The sequence below is a fragment of the Grammomys surdaster genome, unplaced genomic scaffold (genome assembly GCF_004785775.1).
Source record: "Grammomys surdaster isolate TR1022 unplaced genomic scaffold, NIH_TR_1.0 273, whole genome shotgun sequence".
NCBI classification, from domain to species: domain Eukaryota; kingdom Metazoa; phylum Chordata; class Mammalia; order Rodentia; family Muridae; genus Grammomys; species Grammomys surdaster.
This window is the reverse complement of record NW_021604714.1, coordinates 2,491,775-2,512,130: the sequence shown is the minus strand read 5'-3', so window position 1 is coordinate 2,512,130 and position 20,356 is coordinate 2,491,775. Positions and strand designations below refer to the sequence as shown.

The 20,356-nt window shown below is 49.9% G+C and overlaps 1 protein-coding gene across 1 annotated transcript in view; it reads left to right on the top strand.

The window, feature by feature from the left end:
• Nucleotides 1-20,356, top strand: part of Pald1 (phosphatase domain containing paladin 1) — a 60,552-nt gene that overhangs the window by 14,029 nt on the left and 26,167 nt on the right. The window contains exons 2-5 of the mRNA XM_028776839.1: nt 12,789-13,002; nt 16,134-16,236; nt 18,356-18,535; nt 19,141-19,305. Of these exons, the coding sequence (XP_028632672.1) occupies nt 12,818-13,002; nt 16,134-16,236; nt 18,356-18,535; nt 19,141-19,305 (633 nt within the window). The 5' untranslated portion in view covers nt 12,789-12,817. The remainder of the gene's footprint in view (nt 1-12,788; nt 13,003-16,133; nt 16,237-18,355; nt 18,536-19,140; nt 19,306-20,356) is intronic.

Genomic DNA, 20,356 nt, shown 5'->3' with positions numbered 1-20,356 from the left:
TTTCGGTGACTTTGTAACCTTAGGGGCAGGTCTTTGGGGAAATCCTGGCTTACTAGGCAAGAAGAACCACCCCCAGACAGGGTTTCTCTGTGGCTTCAAACTCAAGAGAGATCCATCTGTATCTGCCTCATATGTACTGGGATCTTGCCATCACACCTGGCAGCTCTTGTAGCCCAGGCTGGCCTTGAATTTCCTGTGTAGCCAAGGATGGCCTTGAACTTCGGATCCTCCTAGCTCCATCTTGCAAATTTCAGACTTGTAACTTGTACCACCATACTTTTTTTTTTTTTTTTTTTTTTGTGGCACTGGGGTTGAACTCAGGACCTTGTCCTTGCTAGGCAAGCATTATACTGACTGAGCCAGATCCCCATCTTGTGGATTACTGTTACTATTGAATTAATCACCCGAATAATCTTTATGCGTTGAGATTTTGGACCCAAAAAGCCAGTTTGACTCTGGCTCATAACCAGCTCTGGTACAGCGTTCCTCCAGACCCCTGTCACACTGGGGTGGGCAGCTGAACTGGGTCAGCTCACAGATACCGAAAAGCTGCGGTTCTGGGTAACTTTCACTGCCTCACTGAGGACACTCTTAGATGACATGGGTATATTTTGTCACAGTGAGCTCATGTCAATGGGGGAGTGCAGGCTAGCCCATGTGGGACACTGCCTTTCTGCCTGCCATGGCTGTGACATTTCTACCCATTGTGGCTTTTGTACCACAAAATACCATTCCATCGAGGAAAGCAGAGTGCTGTCTCCTGTGTTTTCATCTGAGTAACCTGGAATGAAGAGGCTGGGGACCCGGGACACTGAGAAGCATGCCTACAGAACTGCAGTCCTGTGATAGTGTCTGTGCTATCTTGGGGGAACTCCATATCACCTGGTCCTTTTCCTCCCCAACCCCCCTTCAAGTGTACTAGTATCTATCTCAAAGCCAAGGCAGATGTGTCTTGCCCGTGGGGTGTGCTCGTGTGGAAGTCAGCGGTCAGCACTGGGTGGCTATCTTTCAATTGCCCTCACTGATCGAGGCAGTCTGGCTGGCTAGCAAGTCTCAGGGATCTGTGTTTTTATCTCTGTGACTGGGATAAAAGGTGCACCAGGCTTTTTAATGTAGATGCTGGGCATTGAACTCGGGTCCTCTTGAGTATTCAGCAAGCACTTTACCCACTGGGCCATCTCTCCAGCTCACCTGTCATAATTCTTATCCCGTCTCCTACAATCCAGCTAGAGCACATTATACTGTCTGCTGTTAAGATTTGGTTGTTTGGATACTTGGGGTGATGCAAAAATGTAATCCCATGTAGGAGGTGGAGGCAGGACAATTGGGAGGTTAAAGCTATCTTTGGGTACATAGAGAGTTCAAGGACAGCCTGGACTACACAAGACCTTGTCTTTAAAACAAAACATAACCCAAAACAAAACCCAAAACAAAATCAGGGGCTGGAGAGATGGCTCAGCGTTTAAGAACACTGTCTGCTCTTCCAAAGGTCCTGAGTTCAATTCCCATCAGCCACATAGATGGTGGCTCACAAGCGTCTGTAATGGGATCTGATGCCCTCTTCTGGTGTGCAGGTGTACATACAGATAGAGACTCATTTACATAAAATAAATAAATAAATAAATAAATCTTAAAACAAAAAACAATCAGAGCCAAGGAGATGGTCAGCAGGCAGGCTTGCCATTGTAGATATCAGGTGAGGATTTTGAGTCCCCGACACCAGTGCTGGGTGGCTGGACTGGCTTCTTGGAAAACAGAGTCATGGAGTCTCTGGGAAAAAAGTGGTTGGCTAAGTAGACTGGTCAGATCAAGAACTCTGGGCTCAATGGACAGATCCTGAGCCTATGAATACAGTGGAGGATGACTGAGGAAGAGACCTGATGTCTGTCAGTGTCTGCCTCCGGTCCTTGTATGCATACACGTGCACATAGATACACCCACCACACATACAGACTCTTGCAAACAAAACACCTCCTTCCTACACACACACACACACACACACACTCAGAGCAAGACAACAACTGAAAGATTTGCTTGAACTTTCAAATCCTGCTCAGAGCCTTCTACTTCTCTGGTGGGTACAGATGAGGGTGTGCATGTGGAGGTTTTTTGAACTTGGCCATTTTTTCTGGCCCCTCTGAGAGACGGGAGAGCGTGACTCAGGAGAAGAAGCCCAAGCGTCTCAGGCAAGCTGCTGAGACCCACTGGTGCGTGGGGTGTAGTCTCAGACAGAACACCCACTCCTCTACTGTCCAGTCTCTGGCCTCTGTGATCCTTCCCATGATCCTTTGCTGTGTGGGACCCAGGGCTGACCACACCTCTGCTTGTCATTTTTGATGGATAGTTACACAAGGTGGGCCTCGTAGTCTAGGGACTGTATTTCGACAATTCTCATGAGAGACTCCTATGAATCCAACCTTCTGTTCTGTAAAAAATGTTTCTAGCTTTGTTCATTCAAGTGACCCTTTGTGCCCAGCTCTGGCCAGGCCCTGGGATGTACCTGAAGGTTAACTAGCCCCAGTCTCTGCCTACAGAGATTTGGGGGACTTTTGGGAGAGGGCTTCCCTCGGTCTAGATGAGGGGAAAGGAGGCGGGGCTGAGCAGGAAGCTGCCGAATGAGTGAAAGCAAGACCGAGAGTGAGGCAGGCTGGCGAGAGGCCCCGTGCCTTCCAGACTGACTAGGCCTGCCAGCGGAGAGGCTGCCCACCAGTGACTAGGGTTTCCAAGACTCCATTCCTTGTAGTGAAATGTTCCTCTGCAACATATTTCTGTTATTAATGATCTACAAAGGCCCGTTGATGTCACTGTTCCTGGGACAGGGAAGAGCGCAGTGGATTGTGGGTAATGGAAGGCAGCTGGGCCAGCTCAGGGAAGTTCTTCCTTAAGTCTCCCTCAAGTCCTTTTGATGGGGATCTGTTCTCACCACTTGACAGAAACAGATGTGTATCCCATATCAGGGCTGTTCCCTGCAAGCAGACAAGAAGAGAGGTGCAGGGGACAGGTGGGTAGGAGACTCTTGGTCCCATCCCAGTGCCCACTGTCAGTGAATGCGGGCAGGTCTCTGGCCACCACCAGGCCTCAGTTTCCTCTTCTGTAATCTAGAATCTAGAGACAGGAATCTCTAAAGCACCTTTGGCTTTGATTCTAAGGTACATGTTGGTGTCTGAGGGAGGTCTAACTCTACTGAGGGGGTCGACACACGTGTGTTTGTGCCTGTGTTAGGCGTTGAGCGGTAGGGCCTGGGAAGGAATGGTTCAATCTGAGCCCCTGCTCTAGGTATAAACCTGAAAGTGTGTGTGTACATGTGGACACATGTGTGAGCATGCGTACACATGTGTGAGTATATGTATATGCATATGTGTTGTGTGCAGGTATGTGTGTGGACTAGGATAAAACTTGTGTGTGTGTGTGTGTGTGTGTGTGTGTGTGTGTGAGAGAGAGAGAGAGAGAGAGAGAGAGAGAGAGAGAGAGAGAGAGAGAGAGAACACCATCTTCTCAACGCTCCCTCTCCAGCCTGAAGGTTTTCTGACTCCACTCTAGCCCAGCAGGACTGTTTGGACCCCAGTAGGGGAACCCTGGAGCGTGGTGACTTACTTCCCTGTATTTGTTCTGAAGCCGGGGCAGATGTTTCCTGCAGCTGGCCACTCAGCCACTGTCCTCAAGATGGATCAGCCTATTTTTAGCTCCATTGTTAATGCCTGGGCATCTGCTTCCAGGAGCGTATGGGAGGCTGTGGCCCTGGGAAGGACACTCCCCCAGCCCATCGTGCTCTCTGCTTCCCAGCTTCTCTGTGTCCTGTGAGAAGTTAAGTGGCTTCTCAGATGAGGAACTCTGCACCTCAGTTTGTTCCACCCGCTGAATGGGACCATAGCCCTCTTCCTCACAGGGCTCTGGAGGGGCAAGAAATGTGAAATTCACTCAATAAGAGATGTTTTGAAACTACATGTATCAGGAGTTCAAATCTGTGGACTGCTGTACTTATAAGCAGCAAGTTGACTGTGTGGGTACGTTGGGGGCCTTGTTATAGGTAGTGGAGCGTAGGCTGAAAGTGACAAGGCTTTTCTGGTGCTTATGGGTGAGAGGGGTGGAGGAGGCGATTCTAGGTGTGGAACACAAGAAGATCACAACACAGAAGCAAGGAACAGCCTGTGTCCTGGGAGATCTGTTAAGGAGGATAACTGTGAATACGGGCCAACACCAGTTCTGGAGAGTTTTTCTTTTCTTTCCTTTTTTTTTTTTTTGTAACTAAATTTTACAGTTCAGGACAGTGCCCTTTGTAGACGGCAATCTTGTGTCCCAGTGCTGACACAATACATGCCTGCATTGTCTCACAATTGCAAGCTTCAGCTTGGATGGACATCCCTGTGCAGCTCCTGACAATTCTTCACCTGTTGTGGCCCAGAGAAGCCAAAAAGGTTGGCCATCCTGCTAGAGTCTTTCCCTGGGAGGGTCTCTGGAGCAGGTCTGGGGACTAAGGCTCTGCAGTTCCGCCCTGAGACAGAAGCCATCTCAATCAATGGCTCTGCATGTGTTTGGCTGAGCTCTGCACTGTCAGGAAGTCTTGACCTGGCTGAAAGATTCAGCGGCCAGATGATTGACAGCCATCAAATGGTCCATCTCTTCACCATCCTCACAGAAACAAAGATGTCCTACAGAGAAGATGAGGCTAACCCTAAGGCCTGACAGGAGGTCAGGGCTGAGGGACTAACAAGATGGCTTAGTGGTAGCTTCTGGTAATGATGCCAGGATCCACTGGTTGAAGGAGAGAACCAGCTCCCACAAATTGTCTTCTGACCTCCACATGAGCATCATGGCAGGAAAATGCCCCTCCCCCCATACACACACAAAAGAAAATAAATTTTAAAGAAATTTAGTTGGATGTGGTGAGGCACGGTTTTGATTCCAGGTAGAGGTGGGCACAGAGCTCTGTGAGTTCAAGGCCAGCCTTGTCTACATAGAATTTTGCAGGCGAGCCAGGCGATGGTGACACACATCTTTAGCCCCAGCACTGGGGAGGCAGAGGCAAATGGAATTCCAGAACAGCCTGGTTTGCAGAACAAGTTCCAGGACAGCCAAGAATACACAGAGAAACCTTGTCTCAAAAAATTTTAAAAAATAAAATAAAGATAAAAATAAAGAAAGAGGAAAGAATAAATTCCAAGCCAACCAGGGCTACATATCAATCAATCTGAATTTAATCAATCAATATTTAAAAAATAAATAAAAGCAAGTCAAGGCTGAGAAAGAAACTATGGTGCATCTTCAGTTCTGGGGAGACTCAGTTGAGTGTGGTTTGCCTAGAATCTTGGACATGGGGGAGAGAAGCGTGCGTGTGTGTGTGTGTGTGTGTGTATGTGTGTTATTTTATTATTTGATTTTTTAAAAGGTTTTATTTACTTATTATATGTAAGTACACTGTAGCTGTCTTCAGACACCCCATAAGAGGGCATCAGATCCCATTACAGATGGTTGTGAGCCACCATGTGGTTGCTGGGATTTGAACTCAAGACCTCTAGAAGAGCAGTCAGTGCTCTTAACCACTGAGCCATCTCACCAGCCCTTGATTTGTTTTTAAAAAGACATGGTCTTATATAGCCCAAGCTAGTTTTGAACTTGATATGTAGTGAGGGTCACTCTGAACTCCTGATGTTCCTCCTAAATGTTGGGGTTCCAGATGTGTACCACCACACTGCTCTGTGTGGTGCTGAGGCTGGAACCCAGGCCGTAGTGTGCTGGGTGAACAGTGCTCACTGGCCATCCCCTAGCCCCGGCAGGGGAGATTTCAGCGCTAGACAAGGGATTTAGGTTAGAGGTCACGGGGTTCAGGTCCCTGCGGGGTTGCTGGAATCTCTAGTGGGAGCCTGAACACTTGTGTAAGTTGCTACTGGCCTTCTGAGGCCCAGGTTGCCCTCAGGAAAGTAGGCCCCCAAGGAAGTGTAGGTTTCTACTGACCGTAAAGAATCTAGACTGTCTTCGCCCTGCTTGCCGAGATCTCCAACATGCACGTTCAGGACTCGCAGGGACTGCAGAGGACAGAAGCCAAGAGGACAGCTGCTTCTCTGGAGTCTCTGGCCCTTCTGGGAAACTGTACTGACTACTAGCTCTATCTGGAGCAGACCAGCTTGCCTTGGGTCTTCTGTCTCCCTGATGACCGCTTCTCACCTTGTGGGGACTCTCATGGCTTACAAGGGCTCCTGGAGGGACAGAGAGGCACTCACTGAGTCCACTCTGACTTTGGGAGCATCAGAGGTCAGGTTCTACAGCGGGGAAAGGGATACCTGGTTCAGGACTTCCTAGAGCCTGCAGCTGGAGGCAGAGACAATCCAATGGTAGGTTCTTGTCTGTCTCCTCCATTGCTCCTAAGACCCTGGTGTGGGATGGGTCATGTGTTCTGTGACCACCCACTGCTGTGACTCCCTCCACCTCATACCGTGAGAACACAACATCTACAGCGCAGCCTGTCCACCAGCAGGGAAGGTTGACATCGCCTTGCGAGAGAGGAAAACTTTCATTCCTTTGACCATCTGGTCTGCGGTCACCGAGGGTCCAGCCTAAAAATAACAGGGCGCATTAGTCAGGATTAGATTCGTCTGTAAGTCATAGGAAAAGGCAAATAACAGGAGTTTACACAAGATGGAAGTTTATTTCTCTGGCCTTATCCAAGCTCAGGGCTTTGTGGGTTGGGCCTGTTGGGGTGGCGCTATTCCATGGTTTCTCTCAGGAACTTGGCTGGCCACCGTTCCTAGGTTGCGACTTCGCCCAACATGGCTGCAGCATGGCTGCTCTCCTATCTGTGTCCCAGGTCACAGAATGGAAGAAAGGAGGAGAAGCTCTCATATGGAAGGATTCTGGAAGTCATCCTGTGATGTTGCTTACCTCATGTTGGCTAGAATTTAGTCACATGGCCCAAGTATGTACTGTGAAGATCTAGGTCCTGGCTAGCGGTGGTGTGCTTTGGTAGTCATCCCTGCCCTTCCTGGGGGAGTAAGTCATTCTGGCATTTTAAAATAACTTAAAAATATTGTTTATTTATTGAAGAGGGGGAGGTGACCAGGGCACATAGCATACCTGTGGCACTCAAAGGACAACTACAAGCAGGGTTCTCTTCTGTGTGGATCCTTGGGCTCAAATTCTGGGCCTCAGGCTTGGCAGCAGGTACCTTTATCCACTGAGTCTCATTGGCCCCAACTATGGACAAACTGGTTGAACTTAAGGGTGATTCTAGACCAAAAACCTGGATGTTCTTAGGGTGTTCTGGGTCTCCCAGGGATAGTTCCCCGGTAGGTCAGTCTTGCTTTAGAGGACTAGCAAGCTAGATACTCTCTTGTCCCAGGCCAAGAAGGAATGCCTCTCTCTAGCCGACCATGAACTTAGAAGGGTTTGTTAGTTTATTTTTTTCGATTTATTTATTTTGTTTGATGTATTTTGCTTGCATGCATGCCCCCAGAGGTCAGAAGAGGCTGTTAAGTCCTTTCAAACTAGAGTTGCAGATGTTTGTGAGCCACTGTGTGGGTGCTGGGAACTGAACCGGGGTCCTCTGCAAGAACAGCAAGTGTTCTTAACTACTGGACGCGCTCTTTCTAGCCCCTGACCATGAACGTCTGGTCCTTCTGCTCTCCCCGACCATGTTTTGGGATTTTAGGTGTGTCTCACCATGCCTGGTTTCTGCAGTGCTGGGGGTTGGAACCCAGAGCTTTCAGAGGCTCTAGGCTCAACCTCAAGGTTCATAAAAAGACAAAACAAAAAGACAAAAAAAAGTTAGGAAGAAGTAACGGGGCTCCCTCCTTCCCAACCCTCCGGAGGTTTCATTTAGTTTCTGATGGATACCGTTCTGGTTTTAAAGAAGAGGTGGGGGAAGGGAATTCAAGGGACACATTGGCCAACTCAGGTGCAGGACAGACAGGACCCTCTCTTTGCTAAGCTGAGTCACCTGGAGAGTCCCTCCTTGCCCGCTCCATTGTTGCTCTGGAAAGCACCTCCTAGGCCCCCTTGCTGGTAGCTGGAATGTCCACTGGACGTTAGCAGTCGCCTTCCACAGGGGGATGGTCCTGGAGGGACTCAGAGCTGTGAGAACTAGTGTAGTAGGGGAGTCCTCATGCGCTCTACCCAGCCTTGAAACTTGTACTGTAATTAAACTTTAAAAAGTTGGGGCTGGAGAGATGGTTCGGTGGTTAAGAGCACTGACTGCAATTCCAGAGGTCCTGAGTTCAATTCCCAGCAATCATATGGTGGCTCACAACCATCTGTAATGGGATCTAATGCCGTCTTCTGGTGTGTCTGAAGACAGTGACAGTGTAGTCATATATATGAAATAAAAAATTGTTTAAAAAAAGAAAGTCATTCCTGAAGGGACCGTGTTAGGAGATTTAGCAGCAGTGGACAAGTGTAAAGGAAAACCTGAGCCCCAGCTTTGCTCTTGATGCTGAAGTGAGACTCCAGGGTTCTGTGTCTGTTCGGTGCTCAACGCCAGCCTTGGTCAAGACAGTGGCTCACCTGGCAGAGTGGGCAGTGATGGAGAGTCTCTGCTTTGCCTACTATGAGCTGATTCCTTTTGGCGTCAGTCTGGTCTTCTGTTCTTACTTCGAGGCAAGAGGTCCAGACTTGAGAATTATGCGTGGCGGCTCCTGTTGGGAACAGTAAGAAGCAACTTTTATGGTGCTGTGGAAATTAGGAGGCAGAGGCACTCGTGCAATCGGGGAGGCTTCCTGCAGGAGTTGGGCATCTGTTGGGTGGGGGTGTGTGTTGTAGAGTTTCCTTCCACCTTATGGAAGGCAGAACTGGCTTGCTGGCCCCTGGCTGCAGGTGCTGGATGCACGGTGCTCACTTCACTGACCTTGAAAACTCAGTTTCCTTTGCTGGGGTCTGTTGCCTGGCTGCTGTTCTGAACAAGCCAGGGTAAGCTCTGTCCTCCAAGGTGCCACTGAGGCACCATCCCTACAGCCGACTTTCTTTAAGAGCCTGTTCTTGCCTTTTCTAGATGGCCATGTGCTGCCGTGAGGTGACAAGAGTTGGCCTTTGGGACCCGGCTTATTTCTCTTTGTATGATGTTTGTGACTCTGTTGTGGCGATGTGTTTCCGCTATGCCGCTGTTGCTGAGTGCACCCCACAGATCGCTAGCCTTTTGTACCTCTGTCTGTTACTTGATGGGCATTAGTAAGGTTGGTCTCAGACACTGGCACTGAGTCCTGAGGCTCCCGAGGCTATACAGGAGTCATCCCCGAGACTTGGTCTCTGGTAGAGACTTTTAAGTGGAGGTGCTGAGTCAGGTGACAGTCATGTGCTTCCCTTGGTAAGAAACTTCAGGACTTCTGAGTTTGGGGTGCCTTATGATTATCATCCCAGGACTTGATGTGAAGGAGGAGGGTCTGAGGTTACCATGGGTTCGTCTGGACTCCATAGTGAGTTCCTGGCCAGCCAGAACTGCAGAATAATAAATAAATATCAAACAAACAAACAAAAATACAGAACTGTTCTTTTTGAAGTAACCACAGGGCTTCACTTGAACAGCTGTGTGAGAGCCTGGGAATTCCACTCTTTAAAACTTTGTCACTGAAGACAAATGAGCACAGTCATCTCAAGTGCTTGTTGGATGTACACGAGTCCTCGGGACCTCTGGAAGAGCAGTCTTCTCCGCTGAGCCCTCTCTCCAGCCGTCCTTTGGCCCATCTTTAAGCAGTTCTTTCATGTGTGTAAACTTCACGACAAATTCCCAGCTGTCTGGAGATCCACATATTGGCACCCCTCCACAGTTCTGGAGTTCCTGCTGTTCCTATGGCCCAGAAACAATGGCGCCAACCCACCATGAATGAGTCTGCAGACCAGAATGCACCTTTCCCTTTGCCAGTAGATTACCCCCAAGTATTTTGTTTTCCTGTCTTGTTTTGTGTTGTTTTGAGACAGAGTTTCTCTGTGCAGCTGTGGCTGTCCTGGAACTCTGTGTAGACCAGGCTGGCCTCGAACTCACAGAGATTCACCTGTCTCTGCCTTGAGTGCTGGGACTGGAGTGCGCCACTCTCTCTGGGCTGTATTTTGTTATCCTAACGAACAGCAAGTTGTTTACATACCTAGGCTAATGGACTGCCGAAACAGCCGTGTTTCATGCCCACGTTCCAGTCTACCTCCAATATTGTCCCATTAGAACCTCAGGAACCCATCCATAGCGCCACTGCTGTGCTGGCCACTGTGGTAGCAACCTGCAGACCTTAATGTGTAATAGGAAGAAGCTGTCTGTCGCTTGCAGCTGTCATGGGAGGGACGGCCACTCCCAAACCGCAAGGTGCCCTATGGCCGTGTGGAGAGGGGATTTTGGATGAGGGTTACTGATGAGGGTCTTGGGCTTGTTCCCTTGCCCGCACATCTTTTCAAGGTCTAGTTTTCAAAGGATGCTGCCCACCCTAGCTGCTTGTTCTGCCAGCTGTGCGCATCTGTATTGTCTGCCGGCTGCCGTTGCTGGCCACCAGTTGGTGCGGGTCATTGTGAGCCCAAGGGAAGGCAGAGGAGAGGCGAAGGGTGGGTGGGGTAGAGCTGAGCTGTGGGAATGAGCCTGGGATTGACCTGTGGCAGCTGCGGCCAGCAGTGGACGCATGTCCGCTGTCCCTTTCTTGGAGCTGTTTTTTTTAATTCACATTCCTTTGGCCCAGGCTTCTGGAAGGAGGCCTGGGAAACTGGTGCAGCAGAGCCTGGCAGCTGGAGAGGCTGCTGAAGGAGAGAGAGTGCCCTCTCTTTGGCCCCTCAGCTGGGGTCCACTGAGCAGGCCCATTTTGTGAGCTACCTGCTTTCCTATCTGGGAATGTAAAAGGTTCATTCTTTGTACCTCTGAGGGGTCGGGGATCAAGAGCCAGGAAGACATGCTTTTCTACATAGGTGTGGGCAGTTCACCAGGGCTGCCCGGAGGATCCCGGGAGTTTTCAAGGATGGCAAGGCTAAAGAAAAGGGGAGCCCTTTCTGTGTTTCTATATGGTTGGAGAAGGTTCTAGAAGCTCAGAGGAGATGCCCAGTTTCTCTTTGAGTGTCTAGGCCAGTGGACAGCTCTGGGGGGTGGAGCCTCTGTATATAGTATTGTGAGGCATGGGAGAGTCTACTTGAGCGCTGTGAGCTCCCAGTCAGGTCTGGGAACCGCAGACTGACTTGGCCTGTCTTTTTGCTGACCTCGTGACCCCACAGCACACATCTCTGGGTGCCACTGCAGTGATGAGAGGGTGGTGGGGGAGAAGGGTGATCAGGAGCAGACAGGACCCATTGAGCCATGATTTGCAGCTGGGAGAGCTGTCATGGTTTAGAAGGCTACATAGTGGGCTATCTTCCCAAGGGTAAAAGGGTGTGGGGCACTACCAGAATTTGCTCCCCGTAGTAATATCTGTGCCATCTGTGAGGCCATGGCCTCTGCGTTCCTAGAAACTCCCATGATCCCCTCTGCTACTCTCCATGTGGGACACTCAGTCTTGTTCTTAGCAGATCCCAGCTTTAGCCAGACTACCATCCTCCAGCTCTTCCACTATATCCGGGATATGTTCCTTTACTTGCTTTAAACAGATTTTAACTTTAACCGCAGGCTGTGAGACCTGTTTCCTTCAAATTCAGGATGCCTAGCGTTCTTTGGGTGAGGAAGTGCCTCCCGGTCTCCCGAAGGCTCATGATGCTGATCAGATGTTGGTCTTGGTTTCTGTGGCCGCTGTTTTCTTTGAACGTTTCATCTGATGGATGCTCACCTAGTTTGGATGACTCTGGCCTCATTGTAGGAAACTCATGGGTAGAGTGCTTTCCTGTGTGTTGTCATTTAGTGGGACGATGCAGAGGAGATGACCAGGACCTCAGTGCAAGGGCACCTGACCTTGTGTCCTGGGTGGTGGTGGCTTACGCCTTTAATCCCAGCACTTGGGAGGGAGAGGCAGGCGGATTTCTGAGTTCGTGGCCAGCCTGGTCTACAGAGTGAGTTCCGGGACAGCCAGGACTACAAAGAGAAACCCTGTCTCGAAAAACAAAACAAGGGTTGGAGAGATGGCTCAGTGGTTAAGAGCACTGACTGCACTTCCAGAGGTCCTGAGTTCAAATCCCAGCAACCACATGGTGGCTCACAACCATCTGTAATGAGATCTGATGCCCTCTTCTGGTGTGTCTGAAGACAGCTACAGTGTATTCATATATAATAAATAAATCTTTTAAAAAAAAAGAAAAACAAAACAAAACAACAACAACAAAAAATTTCCTAAACCTGTTTAGGTTTGTTATTTTTTAAAATTTTTATTTATTTTTCTTATGTACTACACACGCCCATGGTTCCTATAGAGGCCAGAAGAGGGCATCGGGTCCCCTGGTTAAACAGTTAAATATTTATGAGCCGCCATGTGGGTGCTGGAAAGTGAACCTGGCTCCTCTGGAAGAGCAGCCAGTGCTCTTAACCTGTGAGCTATCTCTTCAGGCCTTAGTGGCCAGCACAGCATACTCTCCCATGCACTCTCTGGGGTGCTGGCTTGGCTTTCGAGGCCTCTTTTCTCCCTCCTCTGCTGGGCTCCAGTCTGCTTCCACTTCCTCTTTAGAATACACAGGGAACAGGGACGGCCCTAGGGGGGCCTGGGAGAAGCCCCTCTAAGTCACTGGAGCTGGTCCCTGTGTTTCTGTGTAGAGAACTCTCCCATCGTGTCAGCAGGGCAAGGCATAAAGGCAGGTGCTCCGAGAGTCTCTGTGTCTACAGTCATGGTGGGAATTGCTTCTTCCGGGGTCGAGTGGCCAGAGTCCTCCTCCTTTGCCTTTTCTCTGTCCCTCTGAACTGTGTACCCTATTACCTGCAGGTCTGGGGTCCTGAGGCCCCTGGCAGACTATGGGTACAACGGCAAGCACAGCACAGCAGACAGTCTCGGCTGGCACGTCCTTGGAGGGCCTGCAGGGCAGCAGCAGCATGGATGGCCAGCATTCTCTCAGTGGGCAGTCTTTCCATGCCACAAATTTACACAACAGCAAGGCCAAGTCCATCATCCCCAACAAGGTGGCTCCTGTTGTGATCACGTGAGTATCGGAGGACACGTGACCAGGTCCCCGGAAGATGTGGCCTTTGGGGGGGGGGAGGGGAAGGAACCTGCGTGCACTTGCTGTTTACAGACTGCCTCCAGTTTTGTAGATTAACCCCCCCCCCCAGCCTCACCCAGAGAGTTTAAGCAGTATTTCTGGAATCACAACTGTGTCTTAGTTACGGTTTGCATTGCTGTGAGCAGACACCATGACCAAGGCAACTCTTATAAGGACAACATTTAACTGGGGCTGGCTTACAGGTTCAGAGGTTCAGTCCTTTATCATCATGGCGGGAAGCAGGGCAGCATCCAGGCAGGCATGGTGCAGGAGGAGCTGAGAGTTCTTCATCTTGTTCCGAAGGTAGCTAGGAGCAGCCTGTCTTTTCTGTAGGCACCCAGGAGGAGGGATGTCTTCTGCACTGGGTGGAGCTTGAGCATAGGACCTCAAAGCCCACCCCCACAGTGACGCACTTCCTCCAGCAAGGCCACGCCTCCTAATAGTCCCGCTTCCCATGGACCACGCATATTTAAACCACCACACACACAGCAAGCAGGTACGGCTGGGGTCTCTTTTGAGTCTCTGGGCCTATATTGCTTACCCATCTGTGGTAGCCTTAGCTGGGCTAGGACTTGCCATGTAGACCAGACTGTTCCAGAGATCCACCTGCTTCTGCCTCCCGAGTGTTGGCATTAAAGATGTACATCATGGTACTTGATAGTAGGTGTTTTTTTGTTTTTTCCAGACTAGAGAGCTGGGAGCTCCTCTTCCATGCTCCGGTTGGGACTTCTAGGAATCAACTTTTTTATTTATTTATTTATTTATTTATTTATTTATTTATTTATTTAATGTATGTGAGTACACTGTAGCTGTCTTCAGACACACCAGAAGAGGGCATCAGACCCCATTACAGATGGTTGTGAGCCACCATGTGGTTGCTGGGAATTGAACTCAGGACCTCTGGAAGAGCAGTCAGTGCTCTTAACCTCTGAGCCATCTCTCCAGTCCCAGGAATCAACCTTTAGGGAGTAAGGAGGCAGAGGTTTGTTTTTGTTAACATGCTTTCAGCTACCTGGACACATAAGCATCCAGGAGGGCTGGCAGGATGGACGTCTATGTGTGGGTGAGGGAATGGGTGCTTCTGAGAGCTGGAGATGAGAGAATGGAAGAACCCTGGGTTTGGCTCCTGGGGAGCTGGAGCCTCGTTCTCATCTCTGGGCCTTTCGGGAATACAGGAAGAAGAATATGCTCCAAACAGAACGATGGGTTTGGCAGAGGCCTGGGAGATGGGCCTTCTGTGTAAAGAAGTCTGTAGGCGGAGTGATCCATCAGGTTGCTGGCCCTGGGGCTTGGCAGGATAGCAGTAATTACCATACATCACTGTGCTTGGGAGAAAGGCAGAGGAGCAACATCCTGCAGCAGTGACTTGACGGACATTGGAAGTCAGTCTGCGTTGCTGGGTCACCGGTGTAGTGGCACACACTTTTAATCTCAGCACTTACTAGGAGGTAGTAAGTTTGAAGCCAGCTGGTTAAACATAGTTTTAATTCCAGGCTGGCCAGAGATTCATAGTGAGAACCTGTCTCAAAAACAAAAACCTGAAAACAACAAAAGAAAATAAAACTAGAAAGAGAGAGTGAGGGAGAGAGAGAGAGAGAGAGAGAGAGAGAGAGAGAGAGAGAGAGAGAGGGAGGGAGAGAGATAGAGAGAGGGAGAGAAAGAGAGAGAGAGAGAGGGACAGGGAAAGGAAGGGGAGATGAAAATGGAGAGGGAGGGGGTTAGCAGTTTGGGCATTGAAGGCAGCCTTGGGAAAAGCAGGTCTGGGACATAGTTCTGCCTCCTTTCTCTCTCTCTGGGTCTTAGTTTCCTCATCTCCATAAGCAGAGATAGCAGGGGACATGTAGAAGCTGGTGGCGTGGCTCACACAGTTGCTGGCCACCTGAAAATGTCCAGCATGAACAGGCTGTGCTGACAGCCCTCCTTGGGTTCCTGAATGTGTGAGGTGGAAAGGACCTTAGGGGTCATTCAGTCGAGGCACCAGCTTACTGCGTCCTGCAGGTCAAATCTGGCCCACTATCTGGTGCTATAAATAAAGTTTTATTGGTCCACTGTTAGGCCTGCCCACTTTTAGATCACCTGCTGATAACAGAGTGCTTCGATGGCAGAATTGCCAGGCTGTAACAGATCCTGCATGGCTCTCCCACAAAGCAGGAAATATTTGCTTTTAGTCCCTAGCAGGAAAGGTTTGCAGAGCCCAGATAGATCTGAAAACTGAGTTAGACAGGAAAATGGGTTTCAGGGACACAGAGGGTACAGTGGCAGTGGGGTTTTGTGTCCAAGTACATAGCATCCTGCTTCAGTGATTGTGCCTTACCTGGCTTACTGTCTATAGAAACCACCATGAGTTTGTTTAAACAGCTGGTGTGTGATCAGGCCTATTGTAATAGTAAGGTCCGAGGAATTGGAACACCTGTAAAAAGCCAGGGTAGGGACATGCCCTTCACATCTTGTGTGATGAACTGCACTGGACTCTGGAATTGGAAGTGTGGGGACTGTTCCAGTCACAGCCTGAGGGGTGGGCCATCCACTGGCAATGTCTCAATCAGGCTTTGGGTTAGACCACCATAACAGAGTATTGCCCATACAGAATGCTTAAATCGAGACAGATATTCACCTCTTTTTGGGTGTCCAGGTTGGTATGGCAGCCTGTGACCATCCAGGCTCCTGTAGTGTCTTGCCTCAATTCCATCAGCATGTGCTTCTGTCTTTTGGGATGGCTATTCTACTTCTTCCAGGGCCAGGGGAAGGCAAAAGACCGACTAGAAGACTTTCCTTTTAGGAGTGGCCCAGAATTTGCTCTTTCTCACTCCCTCTCATATCATTGGCTAGAGCTTAATAACAGGACTGCTGCTAGCTGCAAGGGAGGCTGGGAAATGTACTAGCTGCAAGGAAAACTGGGAACTGTAGTTTGCAGTGGGGTAGCCCCGGTCTCAGTTGTCTCAGCGCAGGTGTTCTGGATATGAGAATGAAGGAACAGCTATATGGGTGGGGGTGAGATGGCTTTGCTGTGTGTTCTGGTGACAGTGTAAGGGACCAACAGAGGTTGTCTGACTCCGGTTTTCACTATGCAGGTACAACTGCAAGGAGGAATTCCAGATCCATGATGAGCTGCTCAAGGCCCATTACAGGATGGGCCGGCTCTCAGATGCCACCCCTGAGCACTACCTGGTGCAGGTGAGGGCAGTCCCATCCCCACCCTTCTTTGTCTCTTCTCCATTTCCATCTTCTCCCACTCCATCTTTGTCTCTCAGTCCTTCTTTGGACCACAGGGCATTTTTCATGTGCTAGGCAAGCATTCTACACTGAACCATGTCCCCAGTCCCTCACTGATAGTTCTAGGCAAGTAAGTGTTGCTGAGCCATGCCCCAAACCCTTAGTTCTTCTTAACCAACCTTGGATTCCAGAGTGCGTGAGGTGGAAAGGACCTTACAGATCATCCACTTGAGGCACCAGCTTACTGCATCCTGCAGGTCAAATCTGGCCCACCACTTGCTGATATGAATAAAGTTTTATTGGTCCACTGTTCGGTGCATCCACTTGGACATCACCTGCCGCTACCGAGCGCTTCGATGGGAGAACCTCCAGCCTGTGACAGAGCCTGCATGGCCTGCCCACAAAGCAGGAAATGTTTGCTTTCAATTCTTTTGCAGGAAAGGTTTGCAGATAGATGTGAAAATTGAGTTAGACAGAAAAATGGGTTTCAGGGACGCAGAGAAGGTGGGCCACCATGATACGTCATTAGGAGCCAGACCCCATATTCCTCACGCTCCCCTCTCGCTAAGGGGTCCTGGCCCCAGAACTCTAGCTCCTGTTCTCCATCCTTGCCCTGTCTAGTATTCTCAATCTTCTATAAGAGCGTGGTCCCTTACTACAGTTCTTTTTCAACCTTCCCAACACTGTGGTCCCTTACTACAGTTCCTCATGTCTTGGGGACCCCCTCCCCAATCATAAACTCATTTTAGTTGCTACTTTATAACTGTAATTTTGCTGCAGTTATGAACTGTAATATAAATCTATTTGGAGATAGAGATTTGCCCAGGGGGTTGTGACCCACAGGTTGAGAACTATTTTTTAGACTCTAGAAGCATCTAAACCCCCAAAGTTTAGAGTTTCAGACCCTATTTGGCTTAGCTTTTTTTTTGTTTGTTTGTTTCTCTGCCCCACACCCCATGTCTCCTGGGGGTAAAAATTCACAGACCTGCTGGTTTTAAATCTGTGTTGTTTGCTACTGTTGCCCCATGAGCCCTGGTGAGGGCCATGTTGCAATGACAAGACTTTGAATGACCTACCCGACTGACTGGTTGTATGACAGACATTGTGGGGATTTCTGGCTTATCTGGGAGTGCAGGTATCACTCCTTGTCTGTCAGGCAAGGGTCACAGGAGACTACCTAGGGTTCTGGTTTGCCCAGGAATGAATTCTTTACCATCCAGTATTCTGGTCCCTCGAGGTCCCCCCCCACCCCCTTCACTGTGTACCATTTCACCCAAGTCTGGAGTTCTCGAAACTAGTGAGTGTAAGAGGAATTATAAATTCTAGAGAGCTCATATAAAAGACACACAATCCAGGTGTTTTATTCACAAGGTGGAAGCCAGATTGGGCTGGTTTGGAGCTATTCTAACTTATATCTCAAGTCGTATGTCTCTTGTTACTTGCTGTTTCTCCTGACCACGTGCTCACAGTCCATCGAGTCTCTTGGTGGCTTCCTCCTCTCTCTTCTCTGTCCTTTCTCCTCCTTCTCTACCTGTGATTCCCCAGCCAAGTAACTGGAAACCCACCTACCTCTATCTGTTGCCCAATCACAGGCTTTTATTGACCAATTACCTTGGGGAGCAAGGTTTACCTAACAAAAGCTGGGTGAAGATCCGCTCCATCTTCGAGCAACCAGATTTTGGGGTACAGAATTTAGCATTTGAATACAATCATCACCAGACCAATGCCCTACAGGTGGGGCTCCAGGAAAGAGCTGGCCTAATTATCTTCTAGCTCAATCTAGACTTGACCTTTCCAAGAGCCTAGCTTTGGCCGCAGTTCCAATATCTGGTCTCTTCAAAGCCTGGCTGTCCCCAAGGCCACCTTTTGTATGACGCTTTCTCTGGTTCTCCTGAACCCAACACAGTTGCCATCACAGATGTCTGTTCCAGGAACCTGCAAGCAACTTGAGGGCAGGATGGTGTCTCCAGCCCCATCCCATTCCAACCTCCCTGTTCCCTAGCCTCGAGCCTAGGACGTAGTTCTGTCTGAGGAGAAACCCTTGAGTCCCTGATTGATCCAATGTGGTTTTCTCTGTCAGGGTCGCTATTTCCTGGTGCGTGATATCACCGAGAAGATGGACATACTGGGCACCTTGGAGAGCTGTGGGGCTCCCAACTTCCGGCAGGTGCGGGGTGGCCTCCCTGTCTTTGGCATGGGACAGCCCAGCCTCCTGGGGTTCAAGAGGGTCCTGCAGAAACTCCAGAAGGATGGGCACAAGGTGAGCTTCCCAAGGAGGCTGGCCCTCCATGGCAAGAGGTGACTCTGAGACTCTGGGGTGGTTCACCTTGGGCTGGGGAGGGGAGTGTGACCTGGGCTAGACCTGGAACTTTAGAACAGAAACTGGAGAGTATGTATAGTCTTGTCTTGTTGAGAAGTGCCCAAGGTCAGAAACCTCTGGTATACCCTACTCTTGAGAGCCTCAAAGGGACTGAGAGGTGACAAGGGAGCTACTTCCCAACTCTAGAGACTGCCTCATGATGGGCTAGCTCAGTCTTTCTTTAGCTAGTCTTTGTATCAGGCGACTGATATCCCCAGGACTCTGTGCTAGGTATTGTGGGCCCATGGAAAGGACCAGAATGATCCCGCTTGGGTGATCTGTAGTCCACCAGAGAGAAAAGACATGCTAATACTTATTAATACGCATGATAATATAATACTTGTGAAGATAGTCACCCTGAGAGGAGCATACATAGATGCATCCTCACAGGGATGAGGGAGGAACTATCTGGGCAAAGGCCTAGAGGTTGGACAGGGGAAGGGTGTTCATGCAGGACTGGGGACAGGTGTCTGTGCAGGACAGGAGTAATGGCTTCTTTTTGCCAGGAGTGCATCATCTTTTGTGTGCGGGAAGAGCCTGTGCTGTTCTTACGTGCCAAGGAGGACTTTGTATCCTACACACCTCGAGACAAGGAGAGCCTTCATGAGAATCTCAGGGACCCTGGGCCCGGGGTCAAGGCTGAGAATCTGGAGCTGGCTATCCGGAAAGAGGTGAGGGCCTGTGAGTGGCGACCAAATGAGAGCACCACCCCTCAGTTGGCCTCAGATAGCTGAGCCAAGACTCCAGCCTGCAGCCCAGTTCTCCAGACATGCCCCTGAAACCATTGGGGTGGGGTGGGGGTGGGGGTATAGAACCTTCTCTGACTCACTTCCTAGCTTTTGTGCCATGCTGGGGTGAGTGACGTCGCAAAGCTGACTCCTCCGTCCCAGCTGACCTACTTCTGTCCCTCTCCCATGCTGCTTCTCCTTCGTTCCCCAGTCAGTCCTGGTTTAGGGAGGGGCGAGAAGCGACCTAGGTTAGCAGACTGTCTTAGTTAGGCTTTGACTGCTGTGAAGAGACACCATGACCACGGCAAGTCTTAAAAAGGACATTTAATTGGGGCTGGCTTACAGTTTCAGAGGTTCAGTCCATTATCATCAAGGCAGGAGCAAGGCAGCATCCAGACAGGCATGGTATAGAAGGAACTGAAAGTTCTACATCTTCATCCGAAGGCTGCTAGGAGAATACTGGCCTCCAGGCAGCTAGGATGAGGGTCTCAAAGCCCACACCCACAGTGACACACCTACTGCAACAGGGCCACACCTTCTATAGTGCCACTTCCTGGGCCCATCATGTTCAAACCATTACCGAGACCTACGGCTGAAGTTTGACTACTCACTTGTCATTGGGGCCCTGAGGAGTCAAGTGTGTTTCTGAGAATCTGGGGCTTCCTCTTCTCTCCCACGACACTGAGGCTTGGCAGGGGCTCTGAGACAGGAACTCACCACAGAGATGTGTGAATGGAATTCAGGGTCACAGTGCTTCAGAGACAGATCCATGAGGGAAGGTCCAGGCCTTGCTGGGGACCAGGCTCTCTCTACCTCTCACTGCATTCTGCTTTAGCTGGCCGAGCCTCACCCTGCCCTGACATTCAGGGGCCTTAGTGCATTTCCGCTGCTCACTGGGAAGACCCCTCCCGCCGATTGGCTCATGCAGGTCTGGCTGCTCTCAAGTCTGAGGCTGAGAACTTCTGGCCTTGTGGTTCCCTTTCAGAAGAAAAGA